Source organism: Ursus americanus, chromosome 23, assembly GCF_024610735.1.
Source record: "Ursus americanus isolate L20-20 chromosome 23, mUrsAme1.1.p, whole genome shotgun sequence".
Taxonomy (NCBI): Eukaryota; Metazoa; Chordata; class Mammalia; order Carnivora; family Ursidae; genus Ursus; species Ursus americanus.
The window spans coordinates 31,231,800-31,254,813 of NC_142149.1; the positions used below are offsets into that span (position 1 = coordinate 31,231,800).

The 23,014-nt window shown below is 49.6% G+C and overlaps 1 protein-coding gene across 3 annotated transcripts; it reads left to right on the forward strand.

Moving 5' to 3' along the window:
• Positions 1-557: 557 nt before the first annotated feature.
• Positions 558-22,522, forward strand: LPO (lactoperoxidase). Of its 3 annotated transcripts, none has more exons than XM_045773524.2 (12): positions 558-648; positions 1,780-1,867; positions 6,729-6,889; positions 8,211-8,328; positions 8,730-8,859; positions 9,626-9,832; positions 11,068-11,392; positions 13,501-13,661; positions 19,853-20,105; positions 20,958-21,131; positions 21,814-22,051; positions 22,238-22,522. In XM_045773524.2, exons 1-12 carry the CDS (start codon positions 573-575, stop codon positions 22,443-22,445), a joined length of 2,139 nt encoding a protein of 712 aa, XP_045629480.2. In that variant the 5' UTR covers positions 558-572; the 3' UTR covers positions 22,446-22,522. The 3 variants fall into 3 exon arrangements, with proteins under 3 accessions (XP_045629480.2, XP_087710838.1, XP_045629481.2); XM_087854712.1 differs by having other exon boundaries at positions 573-654; XM_045773525.2 differs by lacking the exons at positions 1,780-1,867; positions 6,729-6,889 and having other exon boundaries at positions 573-648.
• The last annotated feature ends 492 nt before the right edge of the window (positions 22,523-23,014 follow it).

Consider the following 23,014-nt stretch of genomic DNA (forward strand, 5'->3'; position numbering starts at 1 on the left):
TTTTGAGGAAGAGGGAAGCCCCTGCTGATTTCTGAAGGGAGGAGCTGAGTGTCTGCTGCTCAGTCACACTCCCCTGATGCAATACATCCTCAAGGGAAGGAGGGAGGGGAGCTCCAAAGCCGTGTTCCAGGTTTGGTAACAGCATTTCTCACATCTGTGACAAGACAGGTGCAGGATCTCAGGTCACAGACTGTCAGGGCAGAAGCAGACATCCTGGGTCACTTGGTCTGACTCCCTCACTTGGCAGGCCAGGGGCCCAGAGATGTTAAGTAAGCTGCCCGATGTCACAGAGCTAGTTACAGCAAATGCAGAGGCACAACTCAGGACCTCCTGACCCCGAAGCCTGAGCTCTTTCCCTTCCAGCTCTGCCTCTTTCCATGTCTGCCAGTACCTGGCATGGGTCTGCATGGATGGTAGGTGCTTTGTTACTGTGGTTTCCCCTTCTCTGCTCCAGTGTGAGGGCATCTGCTGTTCCCTGGGCCTTCTCTGCTTTACCATCCCCTTTCTGTGACTAAGTCCCTCCCATGCGAGCTCTACAAGGCTCACACATGATCCTGGGTCTCATTTCAGCAATGCGGGTCCTCCTCCATCTCCCAGCCCTTTTAGCTTCCCTGACCTTGCTCCAGGCTGCAGCGTCGGCCGCAAATGGTAAGTGTCTCCCTGTATGGGTTTTCTGGGGCTGCTGTAACAAAAGACCACAAACTAGGTGGCATAAGACAACAGAAATTAAGGGGCACCTGGGTGACTCAGTTGGTTAAGTGGCTGACCCTTGATTTTGGCTCAGGTCATGATATCGGGGTCCTGGGATCGAATCCCACATCGGGCTCCATGCTCAATGGGGAGTCTGCTTCAGGATTCTCTCTCCCTCTCTCTCTGGCCCTCCCCCCACCTCTGGAATAAATGAATCAATCTTAAAAAAAAAAAAGACAACAGAAATTATTTTCCCACAGTGCAGGAGGTTAGAAGTCCAAAACAAAGGTGTCGGCAGAGTCCTGTTCCACTGAAGGCTCTAGAGAAGAATCCTTCCTTCCCTCTTTTTAGCTTCTGGTGGCTCCAGCAATTCTTGGTACTCCTTGGTACAGCTGCATCAGTCCAACCTCTGCCCCTGTGTTCACACACTTCTCTATGTGTATCCTCTTCTCTTGCTGAAAGGCCACCAGTTACTGGATTTAGAGCCCACCCTAATCCCATACCCTCATGACCTCATCTGAATTAATTACATCTGCAAAGACCCTATTTCCAAATAGGGTCACATTCTGAGGTTCTAGCAATACATGCATTTTGGGGGGGAACACCATTTAGCCCACCAGACTTGCCCTGTTCAGAGAATGTGTCCTGCCCCCCATGCTCCAGACCCCAATACAAGTGAAAACAAGAAGCAATCCTACCTCTACCCTATGCCACCCCCTTCTCTACTTCGGGGCCCTGATCAGCTAAGCCCTCTGATGGGCTTAAGCATCTGTCTCACCAAGAACCAGAAAAATCCCCACAGCCCAGTAGCCCGAGCCAACCTGAAGGGTCACCCACCTTAATCCCAGCCCTGGGTATTCTAGTAGACTCCTGAGGAGAAATTTTGACATCTTAGCAAGGCTCAGAGAGTATTCTTCCTATTCTGTGCTTTTTTTCCCCTTGAGGATTCTTGTGAATGCTTCCTAATCTCAATCTTCTGCCTGCTCAGATTTGAGGGGTGGGGTAATGGCTGAGAAAGAGGGAGACAGAAGCGGAGGGTATCTCGAAGGAATGGTGTCAGATGCTCTGTTCCTTGCCCTCCCCCCCAAGCACCGCCCACCAGGACTGCTGCCATCTCGGATGCTGTGAGTCAGGTCAAGGTCCAAGTGAACAAGGCCTTCCTGGAATCCCGGACCAGGTACGTGAGATGCACACACAGCATACCGCCCCTTCTAGGCTTCCTGTTAGTGACAAGCACACCCGGGCCAGCCTGACAAGCCAGTGGGCCAAGCAGTTGTATGAGCGGCACTACCACCGCCCCACCTCCTTGGCTCACCGCGTGCGGCAAGTAGAAATAATAGCTCACAAGTCCTAAAAATCCCGAGCCTGTAAATCACCTTGAAGAGAATGTCTGATCTAATCCTATAAGTACTTTCTTCCACGTGGCCAAATGTTTCTTTGGGTCACACATTCCAGAGTCTCAGAAAGCTTGTAGGTACAATTGCTCCATTCCTTCAGCTAATATTGACTGACGTCAGTCCGGTTCCCTGGGAGCAGAATCTGAGACGTGGACTCACGTGTAGGTGACTTACTAAGGCGTGCTCTCAGGAAAGCCGTGGATGAAGTGAGGGGACGAGACGGAGAGGTCAAAGGAAGAAGTGGAGCAAGGACTGGCTCAGTAATCACACCAGAAGGGCTCAGCTGTGAGCCTTCAGCGGCTGCACCCAGGGTGGCTAGGGCTGCAGCACCCCAGCCCCATAAAATGATCCGAGGGTGCTTGGGGACCCCACAGGGTACCAGCAGAGTGAGCCACCCTCCAACCACATGAGGGGCTGGGACCTCTGAAATAAGCAACGCAGACCGGGTCCCTGCCCTCAGGAAGCTCGTCCAGCTAAAGGCGGACAAACAAGAACAGCCATTGTGTTGAGCAGAAAGCCACCATGTTCCTTCCTCTTGCCGTCCCTTTGTGCTAGAACTGGGCCTTCCTTCCTCCTTGGCCTTTGAATATACTCCCAAGCAGTCCCAGAACTGTTCTGCTGACTTTTAGATGACAACATGTCTTCTGGTCACTTCTAGGCCCAAGAACAGTGTCCTTTCAGGAATTCAAATGTCAGCAGCGTAAGGAGACCAAGCCCAGAGCTTCTCACGTCCCTCAGCTCAGAGCTGCATTAGGTTTATAGTGAGAGAGGGAGCACGGTCTGCTCATCCCTCTTTCCTGGGCTCCTCCCCCCCCCCCAGCACAGGTTTCTGAGTCCGTAGGGGTTAAGTTGGGGAAGGGAGGAGACATGCCAGAGGCAAGGTCTAAGTCAGCTCACAACTTAGTGCCTTGGGGGAGTCAGAAGCTCTTCCCCACCTCGGGCAATTGTCAGCTCTCTCGCAGATTCTGCTGCAGCTCCCTGACCCAGAGAACTTTCTGGCCAGTAGCTTACAGCTCCAGCCCTCAGCCCAGAAGCATCTGGCTCACTGTCTCACCTCCCCGCCCCCTCCTGAGTCAGGTCCCTTTTAAGCAGGCTCCAGAAGACTAAAGGCTTTGCCCCGCTGCCAGAGGATGTGTGGATCTTGCCCAGGGCTGCCCTGTCTGGCTCACTCTTTCAGGTGCATAGTCCAGCCACCACTTCTTGAGGCTCTTTGGGCAGGTATCAACCACTGGCCATGACTCTAGGACACACAGTCAGGCCCTCCTCTTGAGGCCCTTGTCGCCAGAATTAATGCACGGAGGAAGCCCCATGGTGGCAGCAGGGAAGTGCCTGGGACTTCAGCAACCATCTCCAAATGAACATTCTCTCTCCCTCCTTAACTTCAATCCTTGTATAGCCCCAAGGTGGGGTTAGAGTAAAAGCCACAAAATCAGGGTTCCTCACCTCCTTTGTAAGTTGTGCCCAGGATGACCAGGCCTGCTTTGAGATTCATCCCCACTGGTTAGTTCTTGGACTCGGGGACCTCATGGAGACATGAAGAATCGCACGGAAACATCTCCTTACATGAACACAACCCAACAAGTCACGATTTGTGAAAAGGACAATGAGGGAAATACACAGAGCAACGGTTGCTACTGTGGGTCAGGGATCAGGGAAGCCTGCTGAGGATGAGAAGCAGCCAGCCATGTAGAGAGCCAGCGGGATAGCATCCCCGGGGCTGGGAGGGGCAAAGGCACATGTGCTAAGGCAGCAAAGAGGCTTGGGGGGCTAAGAAGGCCAATGCTGGTGGAGGTGGTTGGCAAGGAGGAGCACATACTGGTGAGAGAGAGAGGTGCGTCCTGAGGGCCATAGAGTCAGCAAGCAGATCAGTGGTTGCTGGAGGGAGAGGGGGAGCAGGGGAGGAATTGGAATGACTCCAATGTTTGGGAGCTAGACAGAGGCAGTGGAGGCGCGACATTAGGAGCACGTGTGCAGTAAGCAGATGGTTCATCCCTGTCCCGGGGTAAGCTGATGAAGGGCTTTACCACGCAGAGTGCCAGGGTCTGCTTTTCCTTTTAAAAAGTTCACTGCAGCAGCTGCATGGGGACGGACAGGACACGGGGAGGGGGATGGGAGCAGGGGCAGGAGGCTGCTGCAGCCGTCCGGATGGGACATGATGGTGGCCAGGGTGAGGGTGCAGGCATGCAGGTGGATAGACTTCTTTCCAAACCCTGACTGCCCCACGGAGCCCAGCCCTGAGCAAAGGAGGAGGCAAGTCCCTTGGGGGGTCTGCCCTCAGGCAGGAGGGCTACGCAGAGCTCAGGGCAGAGGAGGCGGGACGAGCACAGAGAACCTTGCGTGAGACCTTCCGGGTGGAGCCCTACAAGGCCCAGCACCCCACCTTGTTTCTGGGGTGGGGGGTCCCTTTGGGTCCTGGCTCGTGAGGTTGATGGCGCTGATGTCAACACACGTGAGCATTTATTCTATGCCTGAAACAGCTCCGGCGCTTTACACTCCCTCCTCCCCACAGTCCTATGAAGAGCTCACTTGACCTATATGAAGTCGCTTGTTGTTGAGGTCAAAATGATTAAACAGCGTGGTTCAGCCCAAGTTACTGTCATTATCCTCATTTATGGATAAGGAAGCTGGGTACGGAGAGGTTGAGTAACTTGCCCAGGGCATGCAATTAGTTCAGTGGCAGGCGTCGAAACAGGAGTCAGAACAGCCAGAGTTCAACTCTTGTTTCATAAGCTCAAACTCTCGGCCAGTGCTGGCCGACAGAACATTCTGTGATGATGACACGTTCTATATCGGTGCCGTTCAATACGGGAGCCACGAACTACACATGGCTCCTGAGCACTTAAAATGTGGCTAGTATTGCACTACTGGGTATTTACCCCAAAGATACAGACGTAGTGAAGAGAAGGGCCATACGCACCCCAATGTTCATAGCAGCAATGTCCACAATAGCTAAATTGTGGAAGGAGCCGAGATGCCCTTCAACAGATGACTGGATTAAGAAGTTGTGGTCCATATATACGATGGAATATTACTCAGCTATCAGAAAGAACGAGTTCTCAACATTTGCTACAACATGGACAGCACTGGAGGAGATAATGCTAAGTGAAATAAGTCAAGCAGAGAAAGACAACTATCATATGATTTCTCTCATCTATGGAACATAAGAACTAGGATGATCGGTAGGGGAAGAAAGGGATAAAGAAAGGGGGGGTAATCAGAAGGGGGAATGAAACATGAGAGACTATGGACTATGAGAAACAAACTGAGGACTTCAGAGGGGAGGGGGGTGGGGGAATGGGATAGACCGGTGATGGGTAGTAAGGAGGGCACGTATTGCATGGTGCACTGGGTGTTATACACAACTAATGAATCATCGAGCCTTACATCGGAAACCGGGGATGTACTGTATGGTGACTAACATGATATAATAAAAAATCATTTAAAAAAAAAAATAAATAAAATGTGGCTAGTGCCGGTGAGGAACTGAATGTAACTTCATTTTAATGAAGTTCCATTTAAATAGCTACACGTGGCCAGCGGTTACCGTATTGCACAGGGCGACACTCTGGGCCACGGGGCCAGGCTGTCTCTGCCACAGCAGCCAAAAGACAGTCGGGTTTCTTTTCTTAGGTTCTTTTTTTATTGAGGTTGGGGGAGGCTGGTCGGGATAAGGCCTGCTAATTAGGGCCCAGTCATCACAGTTGTCCTTGTGCCTGTCCCACGTGCCCAGGAAGTCCCTAGGCTGAGACACCATGCCCCTCATTCTTGAAACAGGTAAGAACCTGATCCATAGTGACAGCCCAGGTATTGCGGCCAGTGAGCTGTCCCCCCAAAACCAGAGCTGTCTTTTGTGAGAATCTGAACCGCTTCCAAAATCTCAGAGTCTTAGAGCCATAGACATTCTCTCGCAGAACCCTTCCTCTCCCACCTGAGGGGACTGAGGCCCAGGGAGGGGGTGGTGGATTCTCACGGAGGGACTTTCCTGACCCCACCTTGCACTCAGTCACCTCTGTGTGTCACAAACTTCTTAGGAGCAGGGATTTGGGCTTCTCATTTTACACATTTACACGTGGGAAATTAAGAATAAAAAGGCTGAACATCTTGCCCCAAAAATGGTCCGCAAGAGGCCGGATGCTACGGCCACATGCAAACAAACCCCACACACCCCTAGGGCTACATGCAACTGAGGATGTTTCCATGGGAAGAACTATAGGCCCGTAGGCTTGCTAGTTCTCGAATTCTCGGTCCACACAGTTTGACGAGATGCCAGCTACATGGGCAGGTGTTCCTCAGTCTGAATCAGTACATCTGGGCTTGGGTGCTTTTAAGTTTCCCCCACTGAGTCTGACCCAGCCAGCACAGCTACAACCCTCAGCCTCTGATTCAGGAAGCGCTCACCTCCATCGGTCTGCCCTTTCTCAGAACCCGACACACTCAGACACACTGTAACTTCCTTCTCCCAGAAGAGATTTTCCAGAGGCATCCAAAGGGAAATGAGAAAAGAGCACAGGGAGTGCCTGTCTCCTGCGTGCTGCCCACACCCCCTGTGGCTCCTCCCCAGATACACATCCCCTCACACCCCTTCTACAGGGTCGGACTCGAGGGGCCAGCTCATGACTCTCCCATTGCTCTCCGCCGTAGGCTGAAGACGGCCATGAGCTCTGAGGAGCCCACCACGCGACAGCTCTCGGAGTACTTCAAGCATGCCCGAGGCCGGGCGCGCACAGCCATCCGCAACGGGCAGGTGTGGGAGGAGTCCTTAAAGAGACTGAGGCAGAAAGTGGCCCTGACCAATGTCACAGGTACAGAAAACCCACCGACCCTCTGACGGCAGGAAGGGGCCGTCTCTCCGCAGGAGAGAGCAGGAGACATCGATATCTGCATTCCTATTAGGAGCACCTCGCAGGAGGGGCCCTCCCGGCTTCTCAGAGCCGTATCTGCAGAGTGAGGAGGGGCAGAGAGGACAGCTATGCCAGTGGGGGGTGGGGGGTGGGGGGGTGTTTGGCCCAGAAAGGAACACAGGCCCAGCACGGTCACGTTGCCAACTCCAAATGAGGGGACATTCATGCTCTTTGTATAATGCCATCTGTAAGGCCTCTGTCCAGAGGAAGTGCTAAAGTCAATAAACATGGGCTCCCTGTCCCAAACCACGGAGCCACCACTACAGTCTATAAAGGAGACATTTAAGCCACCTGTATCAGGGGATTTACTGGGATTATGTCACAGGAGATGAGATTTCCATCTTGTTTCTTGAGCTGAAACAATGAGGTAATGGATTGATCATGACTTCCTCCAACCCGTCCACTGCCCCCCCCCGCCCCCGCCACCGGCCAAATGTCTTAGCTCTTCAAGGGTTTTGTCCCGACCAGAGAAGAGCCTGCAGGTTCTCCCTGGGAAAACATCAAGTCCGGGAAGGTAACTGGCCTAGGACTTGGGCAAATTCCAAAGTTCCAAAAGAAGAAAACTGGGACAAGGTGGGGAGAAGTAGGAATCACTTTGAGACTCTGAGGTTCCCTTGCCTCTCTCCCATGCAGGCACCAGGATGCATCACGGGCTGCATTAGGAGGTTAGCAGTTCCCTCCATTCCATGCCTCGGATGCCTGAAGCCCCCCTTTATGTTACTTCTCCCAAGAGCTCAGTGCTGCTCACTTGAAAATTCCCTATCCCTTCCCAACATCTTCCTTATCTAGATTCCTGCTTGCTTGGTACTTTAGATGTCAGTGAAGCTTTAGAAGAAAAGCGGTTTTATCAAACTAATTCATACTAACAGGGGCTCGACCTCTCAGGGGCATTTTCATTCTAAAAGAAAGATCTGTTGATTCTAATGACCTGCTAAATAAAGAATCATTAACAATTCTGGGGAGTTTCACAATAATTATCTGTGTGGCCTCGGGCAAGTCTCTTGAGCACTGCGGCCTCAGTTTCTTATCTGTAAAATGGGAATTAAAATTCCACTTTAATGAGTTGTCAGGATGAACAAGAAACCACCTGAGAGTTCCTTCCCTAGAACATAGACATGTATTCCAAGAAATGTAGGTTCACCTCTGGTTTCGGTGTCCTGCCTCCCCCAAGTGCCCCAGAATGGAGAAAGAACTCAGCCGCTTGGTGTCCCTTCTGTTTCAGACCCCAGTCTGGACTTGACTGCACTGTCTTCGGAGGTGGGCTGCGATGCCCCTGTTGCTGTGGTGAAATGTGACGAGGACAGTCCTTACCGAACCATTACAGGAGACTGTAATAACAGGTGAGTGGGCATGGGCAGGTGTGGGGGACAGCCCCTCCCGATGGCCATGCCCAGCCCACCCGCTCCTGCCCAGCCGGGGGTTTGGCCGCTTGGGTGTTCCAGGCAGAGCCCCCACTGCCCGACCCTCCTGCGCCTGCAGCCCCCCCGGAAACCGTCCTACTGGAACCCTCCCCCGAACTCCCGCATCTTCTAAAAGGGCCTCTGTATCCCACCGGCAGCGCAGCCCCGCGCCTTCGGGGCGGACGCAGTTCAGAAACCCCACATTCGAGAGGCCTCTCCTCCGCGCCCCCTTTCCCGCGGGAGGCTCCGACTGCTGCCGCACCGGGTTCCACGGGCTTGGCGGAGAAGCCGAGCCCGCAGCTGCCGGGCCGAGGCTGAGCGCGGGTCTTGCTCGGTTTCAGGAGGAACCCCGCGCTGGGCGCCGCCAACAGGGCGCTGGCGCGCTGGCTGCCCGCCGAGTACGAGGACCGGCTCTCCCTACCCTTCGGCTGGACGCCGGGGAGGACGCGGAACGGCTTCCCCGTCCCGCTGGTGAGGGCGCGCCCGAGGTGGGCGGGAGCCCGGAGCACCAGGGGGCGGCAGGGCAGCCAGAGGGGCGCGGATGCGCCCCCAAACACACGTGGAAAGGAAGGAGAAAGGTGGAGGGCAGAGGGTGCGAGGCGGGGCCGCAGCGGGAGATGGAGATTTGGACTGGTTCCCCGGTCGTGGTCCCCAAAGTTCCACCAGAGGGCAGCAGAGCCCTGAGCCCGGAGCCCAGCCACGCGGTGGTCGCGCCCGGGCTGCCCACAGGCCAGATACCCTGGGGTGTCCCGGGCAGATGGCCTCCCTGCCCCATCGTGCCCGCGCTTGCCCCGCCCCCGCCCCTGGGGTGCATCAGCTGTTGCTTGCCCGGAGGTCCTATCTGTGGGCCTCATCGGAGTTGGCAGCCCCTCCCCAGAGTCCCTCTCCTATTGCCAGACACCTGGCACCTCAGTGACACTTACTTCAGGAGCCTGTCTTTGTTTTCCCTTTCCATAGTGAAAAGGGCACTGGCCTGGCAAGCCATCAAGTCACACACACCCGTGTTCAGGCCCACCCCTACCCCTTCGCAGCTGCAGCACTGCTGGGAATTGGCCTGGCCTCTGCAGGACTTAGTGTCCTCGCCTACGGGTTAGGTGTAATGCCACCCACCTCACAAACTTGTCATGGGGATTAAATGGACCTGTCATACCCGAGGTACACCACAAGCTGCATTTGAATCTGCTCCTCAAAGCACGTCTTCCTCCAATCCTTCCTCCCCTTCTCTCTCCGCCCACAGGCCCGCGAGGTATCCAACCAGATCCTAGACTACCTGAATGAGGAGGGTGTTCTGGACCAAAACAGGTCCTTGCTCTTCATGCAGTGGGGTCAAGTTGTGGACCATGACCTGGACTTTGCCCCCGACACCGAGCTGGGGAGCAGCGAGTACTCCAAAGCACAGTGTGACAAGTACTGTCTCCAGGGAGACAACTGCTTCCCCATCATGGTAGGCCCCTCCAGCTGTCCATGACAACCCTCCCGCCTCCCTGCCAGAGCAGACATTCCCAGCTGATCAGCCAGGTGCCCAGGATAGCTCTCCAGTGCTGATTTGACGGCTTCCCAAACCTCACACACCCATTCATTCACCCATGCATTTAGTCCATAAATAGACATTAATTATCAACTCCATGCCAGGCAGTGTACTAAGCACTGGGGATCCAAACACTGTTCCTTTCCTCAAAGACCGAGAGCCTCTGTGGGAAATGGACAAGGAAGCACTAATGGCAAAATTGGGGGAGCTCTGGGGAGGGTCGTCTCCGTGCCTGGCCCAGGAGCATTGGCATCACCTGGGGACTTATTAGGAGAGCAAAATCTCAAGCCTCATCCCAGACATGAGGAAGCAAAGTCTGCATTATACCAGGATCCCCAGGACATTCTTTTTATACACAGTGAAGTTCGTAGCACGCTGCTGTACTTCGCCGTGGGGTCTGGGAAGGCTCCTCCCAGAAAGAGCTGCGATTTGATGGATGAATCCGAGTGAGGCAGGGATTTGTGGGGCTTTCCAGAGGGAAGAGGGGAATTTGCCATGGTGCCCCATTTTCTTCTTATTAATGGATTTTACAGTTCGAGAGTGATTTATTCACTCGAATCAAGGCTATGTGCTGTGGTATGAAGAACATAAGCTGTGGACTGAGGTCAATCTAGATCGGAATCCCATATGTTTCCCTTCCAGTTTCTAAGTTCTTAGGCAAATTACTTAACTTTTCTGAGCCTCAGTTTTCTCACCTGTAAAATGGGACTGAATTATCTACGTTACATTTTTTGAAGACCAAAGTGAGATAAGGTATGCATAATACATAGCACATGTTAGGTCCAAAATAAATAAATGGTAGCTGTTGTTAGTAGTGATTATTAACAGGGCCTTTCCTAGCTCATGTCCTGCTTCCCTGTCCAGGGATCTCAGGACTCCCTCCCCACCAAAAATGTGGCACCTGTGCTATGAAAGATTGAATGATTCCCCTCAGCCTTTTTATACAGTGGGATGTAATGAACTTCAGGACATTGTGGCCCAGGGCGTACGCCATCAGCAGGAGGCATCTGGAGTCAGTGTCTGGTCCCAGGGTCGCAGGAGGTCTCCATCAGCATCTTTGCTGGCTGCATCCAGACCCGCCCTGGGGAGAGGTTGCCAAGTCCCAGCTGTACCACCTCTGTGCAGTCACCTACCCCCCAATCTCTCCACAGTTCCCTCCCAATGACCCTAAGTTGAGGACTCAAGGCAAGTGCATGCCTTTCTTCCGAGCTGGGTTCGTCTGCCCCTCTCCACCTTACCGGTCCCTGGCTCGAGATCAGATCAACGCTCTGACCTCCTTCCTGGATGCCAGCTTCGTATACGGCCCCGAGCCCAGCCTGGCCAGCCGCCTTCGCAACCTCAGCAGCCCACTGGGCCTCATGGCTGTGAACCAGGAGGTCTCTGACCATGGGCTGGCTTACCTGCCCTTTGACATCAAGAAGCCAAGCCCCTGTGAGTTCATCAACACCACCGCCCGAGTGCCCTGCTTCCTGGCAGGTGAGTCTAGGCTGGGAACAGAGGGACCCAAGGACTGGGAGCAGAGAGAGACCAAAAAAAGTACTAGGCAGCTTCCAAGGAGGCTTTGCCATTGCCTCTTCTCCTTTGCCTTCTGGAAAAAAATGCAACGAAGCCCCCACTGCCTCTGGCACTGGTCCAGGACTGGCAGAAAGGCCCAGATGAATACAAAATCTAAGAACATGTGTTCTTAAAACAAAACTATAAAAATTAGAAAAAAACTATAAAAAAAAATTCAGTCCAGAGAAGCACAAATAAGAAAATCCACAAAACCCCGCCACCCACAGATAATCATTAACATTTTTAATGCCCATTTTTCCAGGTTTTTTAAAGAAATCACAGATATAGTTCTACACTGTTTTACCCAATTGGGGTTATACTATCAGTTATGTTCTTTTTTTTTTTTTTTAAGATTTTATTTATTTATTTGACAGAGATAGAGACAGCCAGCGAGAGAGGGAACACAAGCAGGGGGAGTGGGAGAGGAAGAAGCAGGCTCATAGCGGAGGAGCCTGATGTGGGGCTCGATCCCAGAACTCCGGGATCACGCCCTGAGCCGAAGGCAGACGCTTAACCGCTGTGCCACCCAGGCGCCCCACTATCAGTTATGTTCTATAACCTGATGTCTTCATGTAATGTATCACATCATTAATTACTCTTCTGCAACATGATTTTTACTGGCTGCCTCGTATTCCATGACATATATTATCCTAATTTATTTTATCGACCCTACCTGGAAGTATTTAAATCATTTCTAGTTTTTCTGTGATTTATTGCTGTCTTTTAGGTAATGAACATCCTTGTTGATGAATCTTGGCACTGATTTTTAATAATTTTATTTTTTAAAATTTTTTATTTATTTTTTTAAAGATTTTATTTATTTATTTATTTATTTATTTATTTATTTATTTGAGAGAGACAGAGAGAGCACAAGCAGGGGAAAGGGACAGAGGGAGAAGCAGGCTCTCTGCTGAGCAGGGAGCGCAATGCAGGACTCGATCCCAGGACCCTGGGATCACGACCTGAGCTAAAGGCAGACGCTTAACTGACTGAGCCACCCAGGCGCCCCTCGTTTTTAATAATTTTATTAAGATAACTTCCTAGAGGAGGAAGTTCTAGATTAAGAGGAATGCCTATTTTTAAGGCTTTTTATTCTCTCAGCACAGAGCCCCCCCCACCTCCATACAACCTGTGCACAAGCAAAGCCCCCTGATTCTGTTCATTCCGGGGGCCCATGCCCCCCTGATCTGCCCTCAGGCCCTCTGCCTTGGGCATCTGGAGACCTCTCCTCTTCCAAAACTCCACTCTGTGGGACAAACCCACTGCCCACCCAGACATGGCAGAAAGCCAGTCCACAGGCCCAGACCTCTTGGGTGGATCTCTTGGATTCCGCGTTCACACGTATCTCACATCAATCCAGTTACAAGCCCGAACCCTTTCCTGTTTTCCACAAAAATATCCGCAAAGATCAAGCGTTTGTGAATTTAATAGACTTTTCCTGAAGATTAGAGGACACAAAGTGTCCCCTTGTGAAACATCTGCTCTTCTGCCAGTTAACTAACCCCCACCATCCTGTGCCTCCCCTCTTTCCTTTCTCCCAGCAGCCCCACATCTCGAGTCTTCTCCCGTTGTTGCATGGAGAAATTCGACCCTGCCCACGTGCCTGCCCTCAAACCTGCATTCCTAAAACTTTCGAAGTTGCTCCACACAAAAAGCCCCTGTTAATTTGTACTGCCCCATGTTAGAGGGCAGTTGGGGTTGTAATTAGCAAAATTTTACTTTTCAACGTCATCTGCAGTTTTAGCACAATCTTGCGCGGTCCGCCTTATTATCCCCATTCTCACAGAGACTGAGGCTTAGAAGTGCCAAGTAACTTGTCCAAAGTGACTCAGCTAAAAATCGTGTGTGTGAAGCTGAGATTGAAACCTATGAATCCCCACCCCATCCCTTTCCACTTGACTTCCCTTAGGTTAACTGGGAGGGGCTTAGGAGAGGGTCCCTCAGGGGCACTACCATCTATTTCTTTGTGCAGGTTACTGGGTTCTGGGGCTGCTCCAGGGAACCAACCTTCCTGCCTTCTGGGCTTTCAGGAGATTCCCGAGCCTCTGAGCAGATCTTGCTGGCCACTTCCCACACCCTCTTTCTCCGAGAGCACAACCGGCTGGCCAGAGAGCTAAAGAGACTCAACCCTCAGTGGGATGGAGAGAAGCTCTACCAGGAAGCCCGGAAGATCCTGGGAGCCTTCGTGCAGGTACGGAAGCCCAGGAGCACTGCCTCCCACGCCCACCTGGCCACCGCCCCTGGCTCTGCCCCCTTCTCCGTTTCCCCACCTCCACTTCCCCTTCTCTGCCTCTGCTGCTTCTTTCCCGCCCTCCCTTTCAGTGTCTTTAGTTTCTTTGCCCCAAAATGAATCCCCGGATTCAGAGTGCCGGAGAGTCATGTTATGTTGGTCACTCAGGTGCCATCACTGGGACCAAAGTCTCCATCACTCCTGGGACTGTCACTCAGCATCTAGGTGGGTTATTTCAGTTGGAATCTCTTCTTTTTAAGGTCTTCACACCCAAGTCACAGGTTACAAGCATTGTCCATTGCTATAGTAGGTTGGCTGATTGACTAGCTAGAATTAACTGGGCACGTCTTTAAGCATTTTTTTTTTAAGTTTGGGGACCTTTTTTTTTTTTTAAGATTTTATTTATTTATTTGACAGAGAGAGAGACAGCAAGAGAGGAAACACAAGCAGGGGATGTGGGAGAGGAAGAAGCAGGCTTCCTGCCAAGCAGGGAGCCCGATGCTGGTCTTGATCCCAAGACCCTGGGATCATGACCTGAGCCGAAGGCAGACGCTTAACGACTGAGCCACCCAGGTGCCCCATTTTTTTGAAATAAGTACAGATTCTTAGGAAGTTGTAAACCAACAGCGCATGCACCCAGCCTCCCCCAGTGCTGATGTTTTGCATGACCATGGTACGACATCAAAAGCAGGACACTAACATTGACATAAACCAAAGGTCTTATTCAGATTTCACCAGTTAGAAATGCAATTGTGTGTGTGTGCGTGTGTGTGTGTGTCTGTGCAATTTTATCACATGGGTAGTTTCATGTAATCACCACCACAATAAAGATACTTCACTCAACCATCACCACAAGACTCCCTCCTGCTACCCTCTGACAGCCACACCCACCTGCCCCCTTCCAGGTCCCTATCCCCTGGCAATCATTCATCTGCTCTCCATCTGCACAGTTATATTATTTCGTGAATGTTCCATAGATGAAACCATGCAGTATGTATCCTTTCGAGATTGGCTCTTTACATTCGGCATAATTGCCCTGAGGTCCATCCAGGCTGTCGCAGGTGTGAAGTCCCTTCCTTTTTGTTGCTGAGTAGTATTCCATGGTTGACTTAACCATTCACCCATTGAAGGACATTTGAATTGTTTCCAGTTTAGGGCTTTTAGGAATGAAGCTGTTGTGCACATTTGTGTATACATTTCTACACGAAAGTAATTTGTTCTTTCTGTGGGATATATGCCCACAAGTGCAATTGCTGAGTCATATCGAGAGTCCATTTTTAGTCTTAAAAGGAACTGCCCATCTCTTTTCCAGAGTAGCTGGGCCGTGTTCTGTTCCTGCCAGCCGTGAGTGAATGATCCAATGTCTCTGCAGCCCGACCATTATTTGTTGCCATCATTGTTTTTTCTTTTACCCTTTCTGATAGGTATATAGGGACATTTCACTGTGGTTTCAATTTACATTTCTCTAATGGCTAGTCACGTTGACCATCTTTTCCTGTGCTTATTTGCCATCTGTATATCCTCTTCGGTAAAATACCTGTTCATAGGTTTTGCCCATTTTCAAATGGATTATCTTTTTTTTTTAAGATTTTATTTACTTATTTGACAGAGAGACAGCCAGAGAGAGAGGGAACACAAGCAGGGGGAGTGGGAAAGGAAGAAACAGGCTCCCAGCAGAGCATGGAGTCTGATGTGGGGCTCGATCCCAGGACCCTGGGATCACGCCCTGAGCCGAAGGCAGACGCTTAATGACTGAGCCACCCAGGCGCCCCTCGAATGGATATCTTTTAATGTTAAGTTTTGAGGGTTCTGTACATGTTCTAGATAACAAATCCTCTGTCAGATACGTGACTTGTAAATATTTTCTCCCAATCTCTCTTTCTCTTAACAGGATCTGTTGCAGGGTAAGAATTTTTAATGGTGATGAAATCCAATTAATCCTTTTTTTTCTTTCTTTTTGGTGTTCATTTATAGATAATATGTCATTTCTCTTTGGCAGTATTTAAGATTTTTTGTGTTTATTTTTCAGAAGTTTAATGATAATGCATCTCAGAGTAGACTTCTTTGGGTTTATGATGTTTGGGAGTCTTTGCTGGGTTGTGCTTTTGGTGTCAAGTCTCAGAACTCTTTCTCTGGTCCCAGATCTCAAAGATTTTTCTCTGGCTTTTCCTAGAGGCTTTATAATTTTATGTTTTCCACTTGAGTCCATGATCTATTGGGGGTTAATTTTTGTATAACGTGTGAGGTGTAAGATGAGGCTCATTTTCTTTGGCCTATGGATGTCCAATTGCTCCAGCACCATTTTTTTGAAAAGGCTATCTCTCCTCTATTAAATTGCTTTTGCTCCTTTATCAAAAAGTGTTTGTGCATTTTTATATGAATTTACTTCTGAGTTATCAATTCTATTCCATTAATCTATGCGTCTATTTCTATACCAGCACCACAGTGTTTACTGTGGCTATCCAGTGGGACTTACCATGCGGAGCCACGATTCTTCCAACTTTATCCTTTTTCCAAATTGTTCTGACTATTCTAGGTCTGTCCCTTTACTATATATATTAAAATAAGCTTACCTACGTCTACCAAAAAAAAAAAACAACAACAAAAAACAAAACAAAACAAAAAAAAACTTGTTGAGATTTTGATAGGAATTGCATTAAAATTTAGGGAGAATTGACAGCTTTATAATGTTGAGTTTTCCAATCTATACATGCAGTATGTCTAAGTGTTCAGGTTTTCTTTGCTATACTTCCCCAGCATTTGGTAATTTTTATCATACAGATCCTGTACATGCTTTGTTAGATTTATACCTGAATATTTCATTTTCTTTGGAGGAGTCATAAATGGTATTACTTTTTTTTTTTTTTACTTAGCTTCCACTTGTTCTTTATCAATGCATGAAAATACAATTGATTTTTGTATGTCGATTCCGTATCATGGCCTTGCTGAATTCAGACAGTTCTGGGAGTTCTTCTCTGGAGTCCTTAGGATTTTCCACACAGAGAATCATGTCATCTGCAGATAAAGACAGTTGTGTCTCTCCTGTTGTAATCTATATATTTTTAAAAATTTCTTTCTCTTGCCCTGTTTCAGTGGCTATAATTTCCAGTGTTGTGTTGCATAAAAGTGGTGAGAACAGACATCCTCGTCTTCCCAATCTTAGAGGGAAAGCATTCTATCTTTCACCATGAAGTATAATGTTGGTTGTAAATCTTCTGTGAATGCTTTATGAAATTGAGGAAGTTCCACTCTCTTCCTAGTGTAAGGAGAGTTTTTTTCATGAATAGATGTTGAATTCTGTCAAATGGTCTTTCTTCATTAATGCAACTTTTCTTCTTTAGCCTATTCCGCTTGCTTCGGGTTTATTTTGCTCTTCCCTCTGGTTTCTTCCAGCACTTGGAAAATGCCGTGCCCCTTTCTTTCTGGCCTCCATGGTTTCAGATGAGAAGCTCCCCATTATTCACATTTTTGTTCATTTATAGATAATGTGTCATTTTTCTTTGGCAATATTTGAGACTTTTGTGTTTAGTTTTCAGAAATTTAATTATAATGCATCTTGGAGTAGATTTCTTTGGGTTTGTTATGTTTGGTATTCATTCATCCTCTTGAATCTGTAAGTGTATGTATTTCATCAATTTTGGGAAGTTTCCAGGCATTATTTCTTCAAATACTTTTTCAGCCCCATGCCTTCTCTATTTCTGGGATTCCATTAATACGAATGTTAGATCTTTTGTTATTGTCCCGTAGAGCCCTGAGGTTCTGGCTTGATTGAGGTGTTTGTTTGTTTTGTTTATTTTCTATCACTTAGGTTGAGTAAATTCTATTGATCTGCCTTCAGTTCCACTCTGTCATCTCCACACTCCTGCTGGGTCTTCCGAACAAGTTTTTAATTTTAGTTTGTATTTTTCAGTTCTATCATTTCAGTGTTTCTTTTTTATAAATTCTATTTCTTTGCTGAGATGGTCTGTTTTTTGTTTCAAGGTAACATAGTGGATTGTTGAAGCATTTTTATGAAACTGCTTCAAAATCTTTATCACAGAACCTCAGCATCTGATTCATTTATTTGCATCCGTTGACTGTCTTTTCCCACAAACTGTGGCTTTCCTGGTTCTTGGAGTTATGAGTGATTTTCAATTATATCCTAGACATTTTAGTTATCGCATGAGGAGACTCGTGATCCTATGTAAGTCTGTTTGGGTTCAACATGTAGGCCTGGCATTCTTTTGTGGGCTTTCGTTCCAATAAGAGTTTAGTTTCCTGAGCCCTTGCAATGCTATTCTGGTCTGCTTCATTCTTCCGGTGCCTCTAGGGTTCCCACTCAATGCCTACTGATGCTGTCTGCAAGGCAGGAAGGCACTTTCCTGGCTGCCTTCTGTTGTAGGACGTCATCCGAATAATGAAACGTATCTACCTAAAGATGATCTGAATTAAAGTTTTATATTAGTTTGTTCGGGCTGCCACAATAAAATATCATACACTGGGGGGCTTAAACAACAGAAATTTATTTTCTCCCAGTTCTGGAGTCTGGAAGTCCAAGACCAATGTGTCAGCAGGTTTGGTTTCTCCTGAGGCTTCTCTCCTTGGTGTGCAAATGGCTGCCTTCCCTCTGTGTCCTCACATGGTCTTCCCTCTGTGTGTGAGCCTCCCTGGTGTCTCTCTCTCTTCTTATAAGGACACCAGCCCTATTGGATGAGGACCCCACCCTTATGACCCGTTTAACCTCAATTACCTCTTTATAGGCCCTCTGTCCAAATATAGTCACATTGGGGGTTAGGGCTTCGACATATAACTTTGCAAGGGGACACAATTCCATCCTTAACAAGGCTTATTGGACTCCAAGAAAAAGAAATCCATTCAGGCTAGTTCAGATGTTTAGTATTAGTTCAATCCTATACATATGTCAAATGGAAGGTGATAAAGGTTTCTTCTGGAACCCCAGGGCAGGGAGTGTAGTTGGGCCTAAGCAAGGGTTGGAGCCAGAGACTGGAAACCATCTGGAATTAGGGCAGCTACTTTCACTCTGCCTCTCCTTCTCCATGCCTTTCTCCACTTCTCTACTGTTCTCTACTCTCTTGTCTCTCTCTTTTTCTCTGTCTTTGTCTTCAGATGGGTTTTCTCTGCTTTTCTGCACATGGTAGCAAATGATCCCCCACATGGCCCCACCTGTCCCCTCAGATCAAGTGCCATCAAACAGTCTAGGACAGTTGCATCCAAAATCTAAATTCCTGAGAGCGAGAATCTGACTCACCAGCTTGGTCTGGTGCCCCAGCTGGGCCAGTCCACCACGGCCAGAGGCAAGTTTCTGTCTCTTGCTGCCTCACAGAGTCTGAGAAGCAGGCTGCCTGCTCCAAGCATGAAATCCCCACAGCCTACGCTGCTGAACAAATTGGAAGCAACCTAAAAGTAAAACAGTAAGAGAAGGATCCATGAATGCAATAGAATATTATGCACATTTAATTACATAATAATTGTGAGCTAGGTAGAAACATGAGAAACTTGAAGCAAAAAAGCAAAATACAAAAGTATGTTTTCTCTAGTATTACAAGTGTGTAAAAATATGTATTGTATAGACAAAAATTAGAAAAAAGAAAAAATTCACATAATTATTGCATTACGTGGTGTCATGATTTTTTCTTTTTTCAAATTTTTCTCTAAGTGTGTTAGCTCATTGCTTTGAGTAAAACAAACTGCTCTCTCTATGGCACATTGTTTGTCTCAGAGTTGGAGATGAGGTGAACTTACCCTGTGAACCATTCCTGTGGTTCATCATTCCTTTGGCCCTGGTCCTATGGGGAAAAGTTGAAAGATGTGACATCGTTATGTTCAAGTGACACACAAGGACTGTCACTTTAGCTTCAAGGTCATAGACCTGGAGTGGAGATGACAAAGAGAGTACACGTCTAGTGCTGATTCGAATGACTGATCAATAGGGCCCGTGTTGAGGCAAGTGATGAGTGACCAGCAGAAAGAATGTCATAATCAGTTAGCAACTGTCTGCCATGGTCACGGGAGGGAAATGGGCATGTGTGCTATCCATTTGTCCTCCTAGATTTTTGGCTCTCATCCCTCTTGACCATAGCTCCCTCCAACCTCACTCTGCAGAGGTCTAAGTGTTCTCCCATCCTTTGCTCATGACATGTTTCTCCCCCCAGATTATCACCTTTAGGGACTACCTACCCATTGTGCTCGGTGATGACATGCAGAAATGGATCCCTCCATACCAAGGCTACGACAAATCTGCCGACCCCCGAATTTCCAACGTCTTCACCTTTGCCTTCCGCTTTGGCCACTTGGAGGTCCCCTCCACTGTGTCCCGCCTGGATGAGAACTATCAGCCGTGGGGTCCAGAGGCAGAGCTCCCTCTGCACACCCTCTTCTTCAACACCTGGAGGATAGTCAAAGACGGTACGTCCTTTTAGGGAAGCACTGTCACCTGGAGGTATCACGCTGAGGTCTGCTTCTAGGGAAGCCTGGCTTAGAAGTCAGATGCCAGGAACTTCCCAAGTGACATTGGTGAATTCACCTCACTGAGCCTCAGTTTCTTCATTTGTAAAACAGGGACAACAATGATACCTGTCCCACTAGGATATACAAACAATTCAGTGGCATATATGTGGAGAGCACCCTACAATGGTTTCTGGCACACAGGAGGTGGTCAATAGATATGAGTTATTGTTCTTTCTCTCCTCTGGCCTCCAAGGTGCCTGGGCTTTCCCTGCCTCAGGCTTCTCTGACCCCTGCAGAAAGAATTCATGGGTTTGGTAAATAAATTGCTTTCTGCTCTCCGCTTGGGCTTTCCACCTCCATCAAGTGCCAAAGATTGGGCCCAGCTGCCCTTTATCCTGGGCTGGACTGCATTGAAACTGGCTTTACTTAAGGCCTGACAAGCTGGGGCCATTCTTTATAGCCTTCTGCTACCTCTCCCCATGCTTCAGAGTTCCTCGGGGGAACATGTAGAAGGAGAAAGAGCCAACTCTCTGAGCCAAAGCTCAAAAAACTCCCAAGCTGATATTCCTGCCAGCATCCCAGGAAAGCCCCATTCCCCACCCCCATCCGTACCCCCTGCAGGCGGTCTAGATGTCCTCAGCCCCAGCACACCCTGCAGGCTGCACCTTGCTCTTCGCTCCCAGCTGCCAGCCTGAGATGCTCAGTTGGCCCTACTTTTACCTGAGAGGAAACATCTGGCGGAGGGAGGGGTAGCAGTGGAAGACCTCACCCTACCCCGTCCCCAGGATGGCCTCTGGGTCTCCTTTGCAGGTGGAATTGACCCTCTGGTCCGGGGCCTGCTGGCCAAGAAGTCCAAGCTGCTCAATCAGAATAAAATGATGACCAGAGAGCTGCGCAACAAGCTTTTCCAGCCCACTCACAAGATCCACGGCTTTGACCTGGCCGCCATCAACATTCAGCGCTGCCGGGACCATGGGATGCCTGGTGAGGGGGCCTGGGTCCTGCCTGGCCCAGGGAACTTTTCCTTACTTTCTGAGGTTCCTGGGGACTCTCTTATAACCCTGGGGATCTGACCAATTCTACAGCAGAAAGCAGAGATGCCAGTTTTTGAAAATTTATTTAGTTCATCTGTGAAATGGAATCTTCCATTCTCCTTAATGCAGAGATAAGTGAACATATCTAGTACCATCTTGGAGCTCCTCAAATGAACAAGAGGCCAACAACTGATTGTCAAGCTGGTTTAAAAGCCCAGAAAAACATTAAGAAAGGAGAATAGAGAGAAACCAATGACTTTTGGACCTTTCTTTTGTACCCACGAAAGGCAATTTAATGTAATAATTAAGAGCCAGATGGGCTGGGTTCAAATCCCAGCTGTGCCATTTCCAGTGGCGTGACCTTAGGCAAGTTACTTAACATCTGTGTTCTTCAGTTTACACATTTATGCAGGGCTTAGAATAGTGCCTGGAGTAGTAAGGACCATATAACCTGCCAGGCCTCTCAAGCCTCAAGTAGCACAAATACAAAATAATGGAGCCCTGCCCACCCCGCCCCAGAGGCTATGAGCCCAGACTTTCTGGGGCTGATGGAGCTGGAGCCGGTATGTCCCCAAGGGGGGCTGTGGGTGAGAAGCCCCTGGGATGAGACAGCTTCAGCCCCTCCGCCCTAGGGTACAACACCTGGAGAGGCTTCTGTGGCCTCCCACAGCCCCAGACCCTGAAGGAGCTGAATGCTGTGCTGAAGAACAGAAGGCTGGCTGAGAAGCTACTGGATCTCTACGGGACCCCTGACAACATCGACATCTGGGTTGGGGGCGTTGCTGAGCCCCTGGTAGAGAGGGGCCGGGTGGGCTCTCTCCTGGCCTGCCTCCTGGGGAAGCAGTTCCAGCAGATCCGTGATGGAGACAGGCAAGTGAGATCTCGTGAGGAGGGCTGGGGAGAGCAGACCCTTCCCTATGGGCGTCCCAAAGTCCTGTGTGAGGACTTGCCCAGACCTCAGTGTGCTCCCAGCCACCTCCTTCCTTCCCCTTGGGCACGGGGGGCAGGGGGTCCACCCCTGGGCTGTGTGGACAGACCCTGCTTCTGTCTCTGCAGATTCTGGTGGGAGAGCCCTGGGGTCTTCACTGAGAAGCAGCGGGACTCTCTACAGAAAATGTCCTTCTCGCGCCTCGTCTGTGACAACACCCACATCACCAAGGTCCCACGGGACCCATTCCAGGCTAACAGCTACCCCCAAGACTTTGTGGATTGCTCCGCCATTGACAAGCTGGACCTTTCACCCTGGGCCTCCGTGGAGAATTAGGGGTCCAGACTTCCCAGCCTCCCACACTGTGCAGTAGCTCTCCCTTTGGTCCTTGATGCCATTTCAAGCAAGTTCAGTGACCCAGTCCCTTAGAGCTCTGCACCCCATCCCGGCCCTTCTTTTCAGCCGGGTTTCTCTTTACTCGCCAGATGCACACCTCGCTCAAGCCCAAGGCCAGCACCTCAGCCTTCCCAGCTCCTCCACCCGAACCCTGCTGCTCCCATGCCATGCCCTCTGTCCGTGGGACGTCGCCCATCCTCTCCCTGCAACATGGCTTGTCTGAAGCCATGGTCATTGTGCTCTTATCTTTCCACCTCTCCTTTCAAACTAGACTGTAAGCTCCTCGAGCCAGAGACTTCAGTCTGCTTCCGAGTGTCCCCCGTGCCACCCAGCATGACACTCAGCACAGAGCAAGTGCTCAATAAACAACTGATGATTGACTGAAGATAGTTGCAATGACACTATTCCCTTCCAGAAGGCAGCCCTTGGAACCACTGCCAAATAAGTAACCAGATGTGTAGAGTGCACACCGTCTTACCACTACGATGCTGTGTGCACGGGTCTGTGGG